The 16367-nt window shown below is 37.3% G+C and overlaps 1 protein-coding gene across 1 annotated transcript; it reads left to right on the forward strand.

The window, feature by feature from the left end:
* Positions 1 to 12900: 12900 nt before the first annotated feature.
* Positions 12901 to 15174, forward strand: LOC134812519 (gallate transporter-like). The gene is made up of 3 exons (XM_063819993.1): positions 12901 to 13105; positions 13268 to 13391; positions 13509 to 15174. Exons 1-3 carry the CDS (start codon positions 12970 to 12972, stop codon positions 14509 to 14511), a joined length of 1263 nt encoding a protein of 420 aa, XP_063676063.1. The 5' UTR covers positions 12901 to 12969; the 3' UTR covers positions 14512 to 15174.
* The last annotated feature ends 1193 nt before the right edge of the window (positions 15175 to 16367 follow it).

Genomic DNA, 16367 nt, shown 5'->3' on the forward strand with positions numbered 1-16367 from the left:
CTTATTGTTTATGCACCCGACACGGATGTGTGCAAAATAGTATAAGTAACTCAAAATAATAATAGTATGCTATCAATTAGTGCCTAGTGGGATATGTACATGGTGAAATTAACAATGTACTTGGTCAGTTCAGCGCCGCGCGCCAACAATTAGCTGATTCGGATTATTCAGCAAAATAACTTTGCGCAGGTAGTCACGTGGGCGATTACAGTGTACGTGTGCAGGCAGGTACGGTCGCTCGCACGCTCGCAGGTACGGTCGCAAAGCTACCATATACAAAAAAAAACCTCGTTCGCTAACCCTTGTCCTTGACTCTTTTGTGCCTTCGGCACTTTGAGTCATGGATCGGGAAAAAATCTATCTTCTCCTACATTTTTGAAGCAATCACCCTGAAACTTTCAGGATATTTTTTAGGGATCATTTAGAAGAAAAGTATTGAGCCGAATTTGGGAGATAGGCCTCAGAAATTTTTTTAATTTTTTTTATCTCACACTTATTTTACTTCGGAGTATTCCAACAGCCACATTGTTACACAAGTGTAACTAGCCAATTACAGGAAGCCGAAGGATTTAATTAGGCCAGTGACGGTTAAGGTAGTGTGTACCATACTTTCTTTGCCCAAGACTTCGCTGCAATGGACAGCTTCTCATTTAACCCTCACACACGATTTCTCGAATATTCGGCTGAGTATACCGGGGGCTGCATAGACCACTCAGGATCTTTAGCTGAATGTCGACGACACTCACCCCACGACTAGGCAGGCAGTGGGTTTCGAACTCGCAATCTCACGATTACAAATCCGATGATTAACCAACTACGCTACCTGGCCGTTATTCGATTTTGAAAATCTTGGACCTCATTTTTTGTTGATTTTTTCAGGTCCAAGATTTTCAAAATCGAATAAAAAAGGTCTATCTCAAAATTGGGCTCGACACCTATCTTCTAAATGATCCCTAGAACATATCCTAAAAGTTTCAGGGTGATTGCTCAAAAAATGTAGGAGAAGAAAGATTTTTAGACTCGATTTTCAGGACACGCGATTGAAAATCGCTCGCACAATACAATTACACATGAGCGCTGACTTTGACCAGCAATAATTTCGGCTAGGAACAATATTTTTCCATGGGACTAAAAGCAGCTGATAGATATCACTCCCTTCTATCAGAAACAACTATAAAATCAATTTCGAGAGATTTTTGATGAAGACCCCCCCCCCCCCCCCCCCCCGGCCCCCTTAATACTCATCATATTGTGTTTATTACATTATAACCATTGATATACACAGCTGTGGATTGCGCACAAGGCCGCTGCAGCGGTGCTGTGAGTCAGGAGGGGTCACATGACACTCAACCCACCCAATTTGACACTTCAATTGTTGTTACTAATTATATCGATCAGTTATATATAATGTAGAAATCTATACTTACACACATCTTCTGGATATCTCTGAAGCAAGGAGATCATTCTATGATATTAAAAAATAATATAATAATAGTTTAAACTTTTAGATTATGAAATTTAAAAATTTAGAATAAAGTAAAGTAAAGTGAAGTAAAGTAAAGTAAAAATTATGACATAACATCATCACACATAACATTTAGAATACAAGTCAAGTTAATGAAATATTTTTAGAATAACTTCACTTCTGTTTTAGAATTTTTATTTAATTTTGAATTCATTAGTTTAGGCTTAGTGCCGTCATTTTAATGAGTGACTAGCACCGCGCTGATATTATTATTAAATCTAAAATAGCTAATAATTTAATAAATTATTAACAGGCCCCTTAACGTGGGCAATAATATACGCTTTATAAATTATATAAACAAATTGCAGTCTATTTTTCCAATGTTGTTAAGTGTCTCTTTAGATCTGTTTTGGTGTTTTGTGGGAGTTCCCACATTTGTTGGTTGAGAATGCTCAACATAACAAACATGATGCTTGACTGCTTTATTGACCCGGACAGGCACCGGGGGCAGACATCCCAACACCAGTGCATTGGGACATAGTGTTGGTCTGCTTCAGGACGTGTTAGATCCTAGAGAAGCCGCCATCCCCTCTACTGCTTTAGCTCAGCGGCAGCATGAGCCCTGGTTTCCTGCCACATTGGTACCTCTGAAAGTACAGAAAAGTAGTGGATTTCGGGGTCCAGGATCCTCCCTCTTTAATCTTTATGGTGGTGTTATTTCTCTGAGATGTTTGCAGAGTCTTTATTTTATGATCTTTCTAGTTTAGTTGGATAAATCCTGGAGAGCATCATTTTGACCTGATAGAAATTTATGATTGAGATGAATTTTAGAGTAGTATACAGTAAAAAGTGTATTTTACATAGCATAATCTAATTTTCATGAGCATATCTAATTTTCATGAGTTTATTATCGGATGTTCAAGGTTAACTATGTTTATTATGATATTATTATTCATTGTAATATGGCAATAAAATTTAAATTTTGTTTTACTTAAAATTTGTTTTACTTAGTGACAGAACAACTTAAAATGCACAGGTGTGCCACGAAAACAAGTAAGTATACAAGAAAACCTGAAAAGCAATCCAAATTTAGGTTCCAACTTCCAAACCATGGAAAAATTGTAAAGACTTGATACTGCGTAAGGAGTGGTCTAACACTGTAACTAATAAGAACCCTGGTGGTAATATTTTGCTCTACCAAGTATTTAGTGATTATCGTAGGATGCTCAAAGCTATCATTAAAGCTGCCAAACGTTGGCATTACTGTAACGAAATCCTAAACAACTGTGAAAACAGCAAGAAAACCTAGCAAATTATTAACGAACTTAGGGGCAAGAAAAAGAGGAAAACCAACCCCCATTTATCATTGATAACCAAAGAATAGTTGGTAGAAGAGCCATCACTAATGGATTCAATGCTTGGTCTCTATTGCACCCAAGCTGAATGAGACACTAAATGATCTATCTCATGGCCTGCCTATGTTACCCATGAAAAATTTCTATGACTTCCTGAATCCGATAAATGAAAAAACTATTAGGCTAGAAGATTGCTCCTCGAAAGAAATATTGAAAATCATAAGCGAGTTTGAAAATGGTTAAACTAGTGACATTTCCATATTAGTGTAGTAAAAAAATTGTCTTTTCTCGATAACTACCGTCCTATCTCCACACTGTCCGTCTTCGGTAAACTCTTTGAAAAGCTCACATATTCTAGAATATACGAATTTGTTAGCTCCAAGGCACAGGAGGAGCTAAGTGCAAAGAAACTGCCACTAACTGCTACTAACTGCCACTAACTGCCACAAACCATGCCACTAACTGCTACTAACTGCCACTAACTGCCACTAACTGCTACAATCGCGCCCACGCATTTGCGCGCGACAGTAGCAGTTAGTGGCAGTTAGTGGCAGTTAGTGGCAGTTTTTATGCGCGTCGGGATTTCAAATCGAGCGCTCATCAATTTTTATAATAGCAAGTCCGCAGCGTTTAGAGCTGCATTGTTGATTACTGGGCCGCGCTCACAGCTCGGCCTGTCATTCCGCCGAATCTCTATTCATTAATGAACATGATAGCCTGAGGTCCCCAGGTAACATTGTTGACTAAACCAAACTGTGCACGTTGCGCTAGATGTCAAATGTTGCATATAGCGTATACGTTTTTTAAAACTATTTTTTATTTGATTTGACTTAACTTGTAGTAAACGGTCGGCCGTTTTACAACACGTCAATATGACTGCTTGTGTTACTGTTAGTTTCGACATTAAATATTTTGTTCTCGCATGAGTATATGAATGTTTGATATGAATTATGAAATAAGATGTAAGAAGTCGTGTATTGTGTAATAGATTCAGAAAACTCGTAAATGTGCAAGTATATGAATATTTATATCATATCCATTAAATTATAATTATATTCATGGGACCAGCAAAAGCTCACAGTTAACAGCATTTATTTTTATTTATGATAAGATGATAAGTTCGTTATGCATGAGCAATTTTTAATTTAGTTCGTATCAGGCTAGGAGTCTAGTAATCAAGTTTTATTTGTTAATAAAATAAACTTCTCTACGGTATTAGGTAAACTAGGAAAGAAAAATTTTTAGGAAAGAAAAATTTTTATTTACCACAAATAATCAATACATAATGCAAATGTTATATTCATAAATAAATTCAAATTTCAATTTCAAACACATATACAGTACGCCGCGCACACAGCCACAATTTAAAATTGTTCAGAAATTCGTAGGTCAGCTGTAGGCGCCGCGCACAGGATCTATTTAATTGTTAACTTACAATTACATGTCACATTTCTTAATTACTAGAGCCAAAATTTCAGAAGCAAAATAATTTAAAAGATATTTCTGTCGTTTACTCAGTACAGGCCGTGAGCACTGCGATCTAATTAATATAATAATGGAGAGATTCCAAAAAACCGCGCGCTCGTTATTTATTGTGATTAAATTGAGTGCGCGCCACTGTGAACAGCAGTACCGCTCAAGCATGAATTAGTACTGAGCGGTACGCAGTTCTGCGTGAGGCGTAGACATTTGTAGCACACGTTTCATTCAACTAATCCATTAATCCATGTGACATGTACAATGTAATTATATTAAAGCAAAAAGAGTATTAATTTTAGTAATAATTGACGTAAACATATGTGTTTAAATAACATCTATAATCTAGCGAGTTACTAATACCGTTCGCGTTTGTTTGTATTCTTGATTATATATCTTTACACTAGCCTATATTATGATGGAGATATACATTATATAATTGCTCCAATATTCAACACTGCTAAACAACAAATACCTACTCGCCCATCGATGAAGCAGTCGCCAAAACAAAGCTCAAAGTTAATATATCTTCGTACTTCGTTTTGGAAACTGTAGAATTCCAATAAATAATTAGTGTTTCAATCGTGTATTCGATGGGCAAGCACTCGCCACTTGAGGCCGAGACAAACGGCACCAGCTCCGCCCCGCAACCGTGAAGTAAGGCGGGGTGGTGGTGTGCGCCGTTTATACGGCCCACAGCACGAGACATTTTGAGCTCCAAGACTTAAGACTATGAAAGTCCCGAATTAAACGTAGCGACTTACCATCGTCAGCCGTCAAAAATTTAGAATTTGTATGTTATAAACTCTACACCTGCTATCAGTCTAACATGTAATTTAGTTTGTTATTGGCTAAATTTTCAACTCGATTAAGCGATGCAGACGGATGAACTAGGCTTCTCCTCCGTCAAAAACACAATGAGAGGGGATTGTGGAAGGACACGAACACTATTCGTTAACTCGTACCCCGGGTACCCCCTAGAACTGTGTCCCATCAGAGAGAGCCCATCACCCGTCAGATCGAAAACAGTGTTTTAGTTTTGATATATGCTGTACCAATTACAATAAATGGTAAGTCAAGGCTGACGTTGGTAGCAAAGTATAAAGTGACACGTCACAACAAAATAACCACTACACACTACACACACTATACGCTATAACTATTGTACACAGTACACAGTATAACTAAAATATGAAATATAAACAAGTTACAAGAGACAAAAGAGTTTACAGAAGAGTTTTACATCGGCTCAGCACCGCCAGGACATTGGCTATACACGTGGGTCAATTAGTTTGATTTGGTATGGTTCGACCGGGAAAGTGGTCGAAATTAGTGCTCTTAATGAGTCATCACTGTCGTCTGAATATTAGAGCGGGAACTTCCCAAGTTTCGGCCGACAACGCGCGCGCATAGCATCGGCGCGCAATGCTATGCGCGCGCGTTTCAATATTGCTGAGTCATTCGGCGGTTGCGCTCAGCGTAACTTGGAAATGAGTTGTATGTTGTTTACCTAAATTCAAGCATGGTATTCATAGATAAGCTTGTCAGTCAGTAAGTGCTTAAGTGGGAATAACAGGCAAATGAATATCACTTCATAATCAGAATTCAGTGAAATTTCTGTCACACCACTCAGTTCCATACCGGTTTTGAGCTCTTAGAAGTGACTGTTTAAGTAAATTCTTGACAGATCCGCATGTGGAGGTGAAATTTAACGGGCCAACTTTACGGAATTCGTTCCACAGCCATGCAGATTTATAAATAAATTGATTAGTTGGAGAGGGTGTAATGAACAGATTATCTTTCCTATTTGATATGTTGAATAAGTAGTATAACGAAATTGGTACTCGTGACTTAATGATCTTAAAAAGTTCCATTAAACAACGGTATCGGTACAGGTTCTCTGTAACAAGTAATTCATGTTTTGTGAATAGAGGCTTAGTGGACTCTTTAACATAGAATTCAGATCCTAGACGTTGAGAATTAATTGGTCTTGCTCTAGCACATGTCTTGAATTTGTCTACATAAGCTTCATAGTCTCCAAATAGAATCCTGATACACTTCTTTTGAGTAATAAATAGTGGTTTTAACTGATTATTGGGAATACCTCCCCAGACAGAAATAGCATAACCTAGGTGTGATTCAAAGAGAGAATGATATATTTGTTTATATAGTGATTCTGGTAAGCATTTCTTAATACGGTAGATACGTCCACAAGCACTTCTTAGTTTCTTGTTGAGGGATGATATATGTGGTTTCCAGCTCAATTTATCATCCATGATTACTCCGAGAAACTTTGTCTGACTTACACGTTTAATTATTTTGTTATTAATGGACAAGTTTTGGCTATCTATATCGGCATCTAATTCGTTATTATTACGTTTAGAGGGAGAAAAATACATGTAACAACACTTCTTTACATTAATGTGCAGTAGGTTAACTCCCATATACTTGTTTACGGCCTGTAGTACTTCATTAGCCAATTCATATGCTTTATTTCTCGAATCGGCAGCGACAAATATATTAGTATCGTCTGCAAATAAGACAAATTTACCCTTTTTAGTTATATTGCATATGTCATTGATGTACAGTAGGAAAAGTAGAGGTGCTAATACACTACCCTGAGGGACCCCGAATTCAACCGGTAATTCATCAGATTTGGTATCCAAAACGTTTACAAATTGTTTCCTATTAGACAAATAACTAGAGATAAGATTCAGAGCATTTCCTCTTATGCCATAGTTGTTTAATTTTGTAGTTAGTTTACAGTGGTCTAGAGTGTCAAAGGCTTTTGAGAGATCGATAAAGACCCCTAGGACATGTTGCTTTTTACTAATTAACGATTCTATATGTTCTACAGAGTAGTTCAGTGCATGGCTGGTGGAGTGTCCTTTTCTAAAGATAGATCGGAGCGCAGCAAAAAATTTAATAGCTTGTCCTGGACCGAATTCTACCAAATATTATCACTACAAGTATAACACTTTTCGGATTTAGAAGGGTGCTGTCCAGACTATGAGTATGTTAACAGTGCGCGGTGATATGATTGAAGCTGAAGTCAGCACTAAAAATTAAAGTAGATATTATTATTAGAAAATATATGAATTTGGGACAAAATAATTTACTATCGAAGTTGATTCACGATGTCAATCCTTCGCAGCTCGGTGAGGCACAGTGGTGCATCTCGCCGATCCATCTCTGGTTGCGAGAAGCATTATTTGATGCGCGCGCGACCCAGTAGTGCATCGCGCTACAACTATCGAAGGAAATAAATATTAACTTTTTGATAAGAAAAGCGATTACTAACTACAGTTACACAAACACTGCATGGCAATACGATTACAAATTGTTTATTAAATGTTAAATCCGGGTATCGCTATTAGTATTGTGCTATTGTGCCAAAATTACAATATTATATGGTCAATCGTAATCATTTGCAATTTGGAAGACCCCTTTGCTGATATGTAAACGACCCCTTATATTAACTTGATTGTAGCAAACCGCGTGATGTTTATTGATCATCAGTTCGATAGGACGATAGTTATGAGAAAAGCTACAAAACTACAATTTCCATAACCATTTTTATAACTAAACGCTTGATTGACGGTTCAGAATTTTATTTGAATAACAGGGCCTCCCACGGATTAAACAGTTTTGTGCGGAGAAAGAAGTGAAGAGAGTACGAAGCCAAAGAGTTCTCCGACAATTGTTCCAGCTAGCCTCACCGCAGCAACGCCAACAGCAAGCAGGGACTTATCCATGCAAGGCCCATGCAACCTATACAACGCTGACCCAGAATGGACATGCCACGGTACCACTATAATATTTGCTTTTATTCTCCTTGATTGCACTAGCAGTAGCAGAATTTGCTGCTTGTAATTCCTGGGCGTTGCTGAACCTGTCATTCCGCCCTATCTGCTATAGGCATATTTTTAATCGCCATAATATGTTCAATGTTAAATCAATGTGTTTAACTTAATAAATACAAAAGCCTGAGCGAGGTATACCGTTCCCAGGTAAATTCATCTTTGCAAGTTGAATTTGCGTTTCTGAAACCACTCTCTGCACTGGTAATTGTATTTAAAAGGGAACACAAAATGATGTACGTGACCAAAATTATTCCCCGCGCGACGCAATTAGATTCTCTTTCAGCATTAAGTTTCAGTTTCTGGGTAATTCGCGCGTAAAATCATATTTGCACGTGTGCGTTCCATGTTCTCAGAATTAGGCAACGGTAAGTTTAATCTTTAACTTTAACCGTTTTGAAACAGGTGCTGTTATTTCATGCTGGGAATCCCAAAAAGTGCTTGATCGGCCAGTTCATCATTGTGTCTTGCTAAATACTTGGTTAGTTTCATTATGCTTCGACTAATCATCACTGTTGGATTGGGGATGGTATTCAACTGTTGAGGGCCTACTGTAACAGCCATTGATACGCTTATAGTTATCAGACAGCAACTAACTGATATCCAATGGGTCTCAGCCATAGAACAATACAGGCTCAACGGTGGCTCGGAAAAGTATAATCTTCATGGTCTTATATATGATTTTGGTCTATTAGAACGAGTTTTAAGTGAAATATATCCTCCAGAGATGATTACTAATAAAAATAATACTTCAGTTCGTGAAACTGACTTTTTAGATATTTATAGTCTTAGGCCCGTATTCACCAACCTTTAGGTCATACTTAAGCAGCGTTTTAAGTATGAGGTCGGACTTAAAAAGGAGTTTAAGTGGCAACTTTAAAAATGGTATTCACCAAATTCACGATTAAGTGTCACACTTAATTTTTAAGGGTGACACTTAAAATCCCTTAAATTTGGTTAAGAGAACATATCTGGAGAGGTAGGGTTTCTTTAATTTTTAGTAACCAATTAATTAGAAATCTCTTGATTAATTAGGAACGTTCACAAAAAGTGAAGTGAGTTGTGTCCACATGATGTTTTGTCCACATGATGTTTGAACAATACCGTGTAAGCAAACGTTTATGACGCTGGATGACTAACCTCCGTTGAATCTGAATGAAGTTGTGATATAGGATATACAATGGTTTTATATCATGGTTAGATAACTTAGCTAATACCGAATAATCTCCAGGAAGTACTATTTATGTAAAGTTAAAGATCTATCATCCTATAATTCTATCAGTTTATTACACATTGGGGTGTCTTATTACCAGTCTGATAAAGTAGTAAAGTGCAGTATGACACTACTTGAACACAGATTCTGAGCCAAGCATTGTGATGTCAAGGATACATCTCACGTGTTGATAAAAGGTGTTACAAATACCTGAAATATAACGTTGAGTATTTGTGCAAGGAAACGGAGTAAAGTATAGTTGCACAATCGTAATGCAAACTATAAAATAATATTAGTACGGCATATGGGTGAAAGGAGGCGTTGGCAATAAGCCAATCTTCGCCTGGATTGCTGCTTGTTAGAAAATATTGTCTCGCCTCTCCAAAAAAAGAAAGCAGAAATTAGAAACCACAAAACAAGTTGCATATATAAAAACAACAGTTTTATAAGACTCAGTTCTAACTCTCTAATAGTAGTCCTCAATGTAATCAACAACTTAACAGAAACAGAAATTTCTGAACAGTGTTAGCTACAATAATAAATACAATTCATATCTAGGCCACTTGAACGAACACCTATGCAACAATAAGACAACAATAAGACAACAATAAGACAACATTAAGATAACAAACACCGATAAGACAACAAAATATGATAAAATATTAAGACTACATTAAGACAACATTAAGACATCATTAAGACAACATTAAGACAACAAACTCATTTAAGACAACATTAAGACAAAAAATTCATTTAAAACAACATTAAGACAACAAACTCGTTTATTAAGACTACATTAATGCAAAAAAATGTTTAGAATATGTAATATACTTTAACCCGTTATATTATATATATATTATATTAATTAAATATATATATTATATTAATTAAAAGTCGGTTTAATTTTCAATCCCTTCGGCCGGGATTTCACTGCCGCAGTTAAAAAGGGTAGGATTATTAACCCGCTGAGTCAGTAACACATAATCGCATAATCAGTTTTCATGGATAATTAAGCCATTATTAGGCACTGCATTCCATTTTACTATATTTGTATAAAGCGAGACGACATAATCCGTGCCATTTTACTGACACCACGGCATAAACTTTAACGCGACTTTCCGCAAAAACCGTAAAAGATATACAACTGAAACATTTTTGACTGGGTCAAATGCTTTAATGGCCTCCAAATCAATAGGAGTTTTAGAGCCCAAGATTTGGACCCCTCAAAAACGCGAATTAAATAGGTAATAATTATTTTAGTTTCTTGAGTCTTGACACCATTTCAGGTTTATACGGGTTCCTGCTAGTATAATACTTACGTAAATATATTATCTGAGTAACAAGATTTGAACTTTATTTAATTGTTTCAATTATGTAATAATGGATTACACAGGATTTACACAGGATTACACAGGATTACACAGGATTAAGGATTTACACAGGATTAAAATTAAATTATAGATCCATTATCATGGACCGTCATAATTGTACAGAAAACGGTGGCAGTGAATATGGAGGCTCTGGTGATTTTGAGGAATTACAGTTGAGTAAGGAGACACAATTTCCATAAGATGGACTTTGAGATTTGTTTCATTCACATTGATATTGCTTGAGTCGGTGATTTCAGTGCTTATTTCAATGAGTGGCATTTTAGAAAGATTTTTGACTAATTTCGACCTCTGTTTTGAATACAAGTCACATATGTAAAGAACATGTGACTCGTCTTCGATGGTCTCAACGCCCATACTTGATTGACACCAAGCACATAGTCTTGGCTCACGGGGTGTGTTGGAGTATCTGCCTTTTTCAATATGGAGATCATGGGCGCTGATTCTAAGTTTTGTGGTGCTATAACGACGAGAGAAGCCTTTGCACAAGTGTAATTAGGGCTCTCGGTTGAATGTGTGTTTGATTGAGTGATAGAATGAGAGTTTAGAAGAATTAGATTTCTGATATTCCCAACATTTTTTAAATTGATTGGTTAGAGCTTTGACGATGTTAGGAATTCTATACTTTTTGCTGCATAGTGGTTTGATACATTGACTAAAATTTGACTGATTTTTGAGGGAGTCTTTAAATAATTTGTGATCACTTACAGGGTTGGGCTCGGCTTTGTTGGCTGCATTTGTATTGAGAATTCGGTGCGCGGTTACGTGATCTAGTTTGTAAATTTCACCTAGTTCAAGGAGTGGTTTTATGTATCGATACCAAGGTAAGTTTAGTGATTTTTGTTCTTTTACGGCTGCAGTTACAAACGAATTCGACTTTGATTTTGTATTTAGCCTTTTGAAGTAATTTAATGTTAAGCGAATTGATTGATAAATCAGAGGAATTCTCCCTGTTTCTCCCCATACACCTACATTTGATGCTTTACGATGGACTCCCAATGCCCATTTCAGGAATGAAATATGCACTCTTTCTTGCAGAGAGGCGCTGATTTTTTAAAAGTAAGTTTGTAGCGGTTGCTTCTGTCGAGTTAATCGTTTTGCAAAGAGATTTATTGATCGTACTAGTGGGTGTCCATATCGGAGCACCATATAATAGAATGGGCTTGATGAGAGAGTCGAACAGTGTAAGGAGTGCTTTAAAAGATAACTTTGAACGCATGACAACCCTTTTCAGGCCAAAAAATGCACGCATTGCTTTGGTTTTAAGGTTTTGTTGAGCGATCTGCACTTGACCCGATTGATGAAGTTCAAATCCAAGGTAACAATAATTGTCAAAAATTTCAAGATTAGATCCGTTGAGTGTAAATTTGATGTTTTGTACGTCCTGTTTTAACGCTTTCTCACCAAAGATGACTGTTTGAGTTTTGAGTTCATTGATTTCAATGCCCCACTCCTTACAAAATTACCGAGAATATTAAGTTGCATTTGAGTGGTTTCTTGATCGAGTGAAAGGAGTATAAGGTCATCCGCCCACAGCAGGTGGCTAACAGTCATATTTGAAAGTACGGGGCAATTTGGAAAATCTAGGAGGCAGGACATATCACTGAGAAAAACTTTAAAAGGGTCAGTTGAGGGTGGGTGACCTTGTTCTGTACCTTTACGTATCTGAAAGCGTTTACTAAGATGACCAGATAATTTTATGTAAGCGTACGAGTTTGAGTACATATTTTTGAGGACATTGTAGAAATTTCCAGTTATGCCATTTTTTGCGAGTTTGAGGAAAAGGGCTTGACGGCAGACTGAGTCGAATGCTTTTTTAAAATCAACAAATACTGCAAATACAGGTTTCCCCTAAAGTTTATATTTTGAAGCTATAGTTTTCATGGTTAGTATGTGATCGTGTTGAAGTACATATGTGATGGTTTTTTCTGCTCGATAAAGTTAGTTAACCTTTTAAACATTGTACATTGATACATTACAGCAATATTCAGATCGTTTCAATGTTATGATAGTACACACTCAATCCAGAAGAAGCTTTCAAATAGTAACGAAGAACGATCTCATGATATCAACAAACAGTAATAGAAGTAAGTTAACATTGAGACATTACAGCAATATTCAGCAAGCTTTGATCAGATCTCTTACTCTATTCATTTTTGTTTGATTGTTGCTCGATATTATATTTTACTTGGCAGAGTAATTCTTAAAAGAAATGACATACAGTGAAAATTACGTCCTGGTTGATAAAGACGACCAGCAACAAACAACTTGGACAAGGAATGATAAGATGTTGTTGATATGTTGTCTCCTATGCGACTTTGCAGATGGAACAGAGATTGATTTGCCTGGTTGGTGTAACTTATTATTTTTGAAGTGAACATTTTCAATTTCTTTCTGCACATTGCACAAGCTCATTGCACATACCTTCCTTGTATTGAAAACATCACACCTACTCTGTAACACAAGCGAGCCGCGAGGAAGCCTGATAACCATATTTCCTCACGTATCAGGAATGTTAACTCAACAAGTTTCATGTGACATTGGAATATCTCATTGGAAAGAAGGATTATTGGATTGCATTCTGTTCTTCTCCTTAGCAGTTTCAGTTATGATTGCAGGACCATTGGCGAAAAGGTAGGGTCAAAGTATTTTTCTAGACGATTTTAACTGTAACCCTCAAGCTGCAGTGAAACATTTGCTAGTAGTAATACAGAAATTTGAAAAAATAGATTTAACGATATTGTGTTTCAGGTTTGAAAAACGGAAGATAATTTTAATCTCGCTATATCTGAGTGTATGCAGTTTAGTTTTCTGTGGCATGGTTGCAAACTTTACAGCTCTTTTTCTTTCACGAGCCATACTTGGCTTTTGTTGTGGACTCAGATACACCATTCTTTATGTTTGGGCCGCTGACATAGTTTCCAATAAAGAGATTCTAGACAGAATTTTAATGATAACACACATTTTCTACACTGCCGGGTCAATGTGGTCGTCAGTGTTGGGGTTCCTACTACTTGAATGGATTGGATGGAGGAAGTTTCTACTTTTCTCGACATTGCCCGTACTCATTCCTCCGATCATCATGGTTCACTTCTGTGTAAAAGATATAAAAGGATCACAAATAGAAAGGTCAGAAGACGAAGCAGAACAGCAAGAAACAGTGACTGTTTCAAACTTTGCAGCTAGAACCACAAAAATGGGGCTGCTCATTGCTTGTGTTACTTTTAATGGCTGGTTGACCACCCTCCTCGTTCCAGCGTTGATCCAGATGCTTAAGATCAATAAAGCAGGACCAAACATTGATTGCTCAGTTGCCATGACTCAAGGGCCGGAACTCTTGTTACTGGCACTTGTTAACTTCGCAGGTATGCCCTCTGCATTCCTTATGCACTGGATAAAAGACAAGATTGGATTTCGTAAACTGCAGGGGTTTGTTTCCCTAATATACGTAGCAAACTTTGTACTGATGCTCACACAACAAAACCTTGCGGTAGCGATTTTAACTAACTTCATAACGAAGTTTTTGAACGGGATAATTGGTTTGGGCTACAGCTATGTCCTCTTCGACGTGAATTACTTCGGAACGTCAAACTTTGAAGTAGGTGCTAGCATCGCAACCGCAATGGGCTTGATTGGGGGGATGGCTGGGTCGGGCATGGTCGCATTTGCCTCCACATCATCTGTTATAATCACTGCTTTGGTGGTCAGTGTGGTTCAGGTGATGGTTGTTGTTTCTATGACAGAGGTTCAGTAGCAATATCAAGCTGAATAGGTGAGCAGGTTAAATAGACAGAAGACAGAAGGTGAGATAGAAAAGTGCTCAACACATGAGGCCAGGTTTCAAAATGAGGGAGTGGTCTGAAAGTCCTTTCCGAAACTTTCTTTAGTTAGATATCCCAGCCCTATTCAGAAGAATTTGTGATTAATTTATTGCTCTGTAAATTTGTATTTCCTGATAAATAATGAGACCTAATTATTTCATTTTCAGAGTTTTAGTCACAATTTCGTATTACTCTAACTCAGTTGATGAAGTAAAATATAATTTGACAAAGTAAAATATATTCGAAGAAATTGTGTTATACATAATTTGTTGCCTTATTTAGTTTGTTACTGATGTCTTAAACGAATTTGTTGCTTTAATGTTGCCTTAATGTTGCCTTGATGTTGTCTTAAAACTCACACTTAAAACGGATATTTTTAAGGTACACCTATATCAACCTTAAACTACAGACCTCCTACTTAAAATATTACTTTCACAGTTTACATACGTAGCAGTCACACATATACATCATGTGTTTGATATTTCCGACACGAGTTTTGATACTTTTGACCCTCACAAAAATTAAAATAGTTTGATGAGTAAATGTAATCGTTAAAATCTGAAGTTTATTATTTATTATATACTAGTGCCGTGTGGAACAAAGAAAAACCATAGTGTTTCAAGAGTAAAAGTAGTAGTAGCGTTTAAAAACAATCTTAATAAAAATTATAAAAATTACGATAAATCCGTTATGTCTCCATTCTCAAGCTCCGCGAGAAGGCCAGCCGAGAAAGGCAGATCAGTAGAGGTGGCCGTTGGTACCAGGTTGTCCCTGTGGACCCTTAGAATCTCCAACCAAAGTTCGTGCCTTTCAGCCTGCTGCATTTGCATTTGCTGCATCTCAATTTGCTGAATTGCCAGAATCCCCATTCTTGCTTGATGAAGCTCTTCTGCCCGATCCTGCAACAGTTCTTCCCTTGGGTTGAAATGATGAGGTAGGAGAATTTCTCTGCCTCTCGTTCTTTACCTGCAACGAGGGTTTCCTCTTTGAGCTTGCTGGGATACCGATGCTCGAACTTGTTGCTGGAGTGCTGGGGCACTCTTGCTCCTCTTCGCCCAGGTTTATTACCTCTACATCTGGTGAGGGGTCAGTATCTTTTAGACTCCCAAGGGTGGAGCCAGAGTCAAACTCATACTTGAGAATTTAGTTAGCCATGATGCAGTGCATCATGGCTAACTAAATTCTCAACTTTATAATATCAGTTGTGTGCATCAGATGCACACAACTGATACTATAAAGTTTTCAAATTTGTGTGTGGCGAAATTACCCTGATCTTCTGATCCCATTTGTTTGGCGAAGTTTGGCGCGAAATTCGCGCGCGGCTGGCAAAGTCACGCACGTGTATTGGCGAAGTTCGACTACATTTCTACTTCATCCCGGCGATGTTACCCACAGCATGGCGATGTTACCCCGGCGACCAAATTGCCCATTGTAACACGCAGGCTAGAGCTAGATAAGTAAAATTGGCAGGTATATTAAGGAAATATAATTGAGTTTCAAGTGGTATGGTGCTTAGCACCGAATATGGTATAGTTTCAGAATGGCGAAGTTACCCCGTATTGCAGGGTAACTTCGCCCTGATTTCAGTGGAACCAATCTAGCTAACTATTTATGCCTGGCTGATGTGGTTCATACGAAAACATTTGCTTTACCAATCCTGTTCATATGAGCTATAAACTTTTTCAAGTACTCGTGTCGTATTTTCTAAATAACATGAAATAGCTGTAAAACAAGGCCAAGTTCCCCCATTCTACGGTACTATATTTCATGTACACATCTATTTTCCTAA

This window comes from Bolinopsis microptera, chromosome 1 (genome assembly GCF_026151205.1).
Source record: "Bolinopsis microptera isolate Bmic1 chromosome 1, MBARI_Bmic_1.0, whole genome shotgun sequence".
NCBI classification, from domain to species: Eukaryota; Metazoa; Ctenophora; class Tentaculata; order Lobata; family Bolinopsidae; genus Bolinopsis; species Bolinopsis microptera.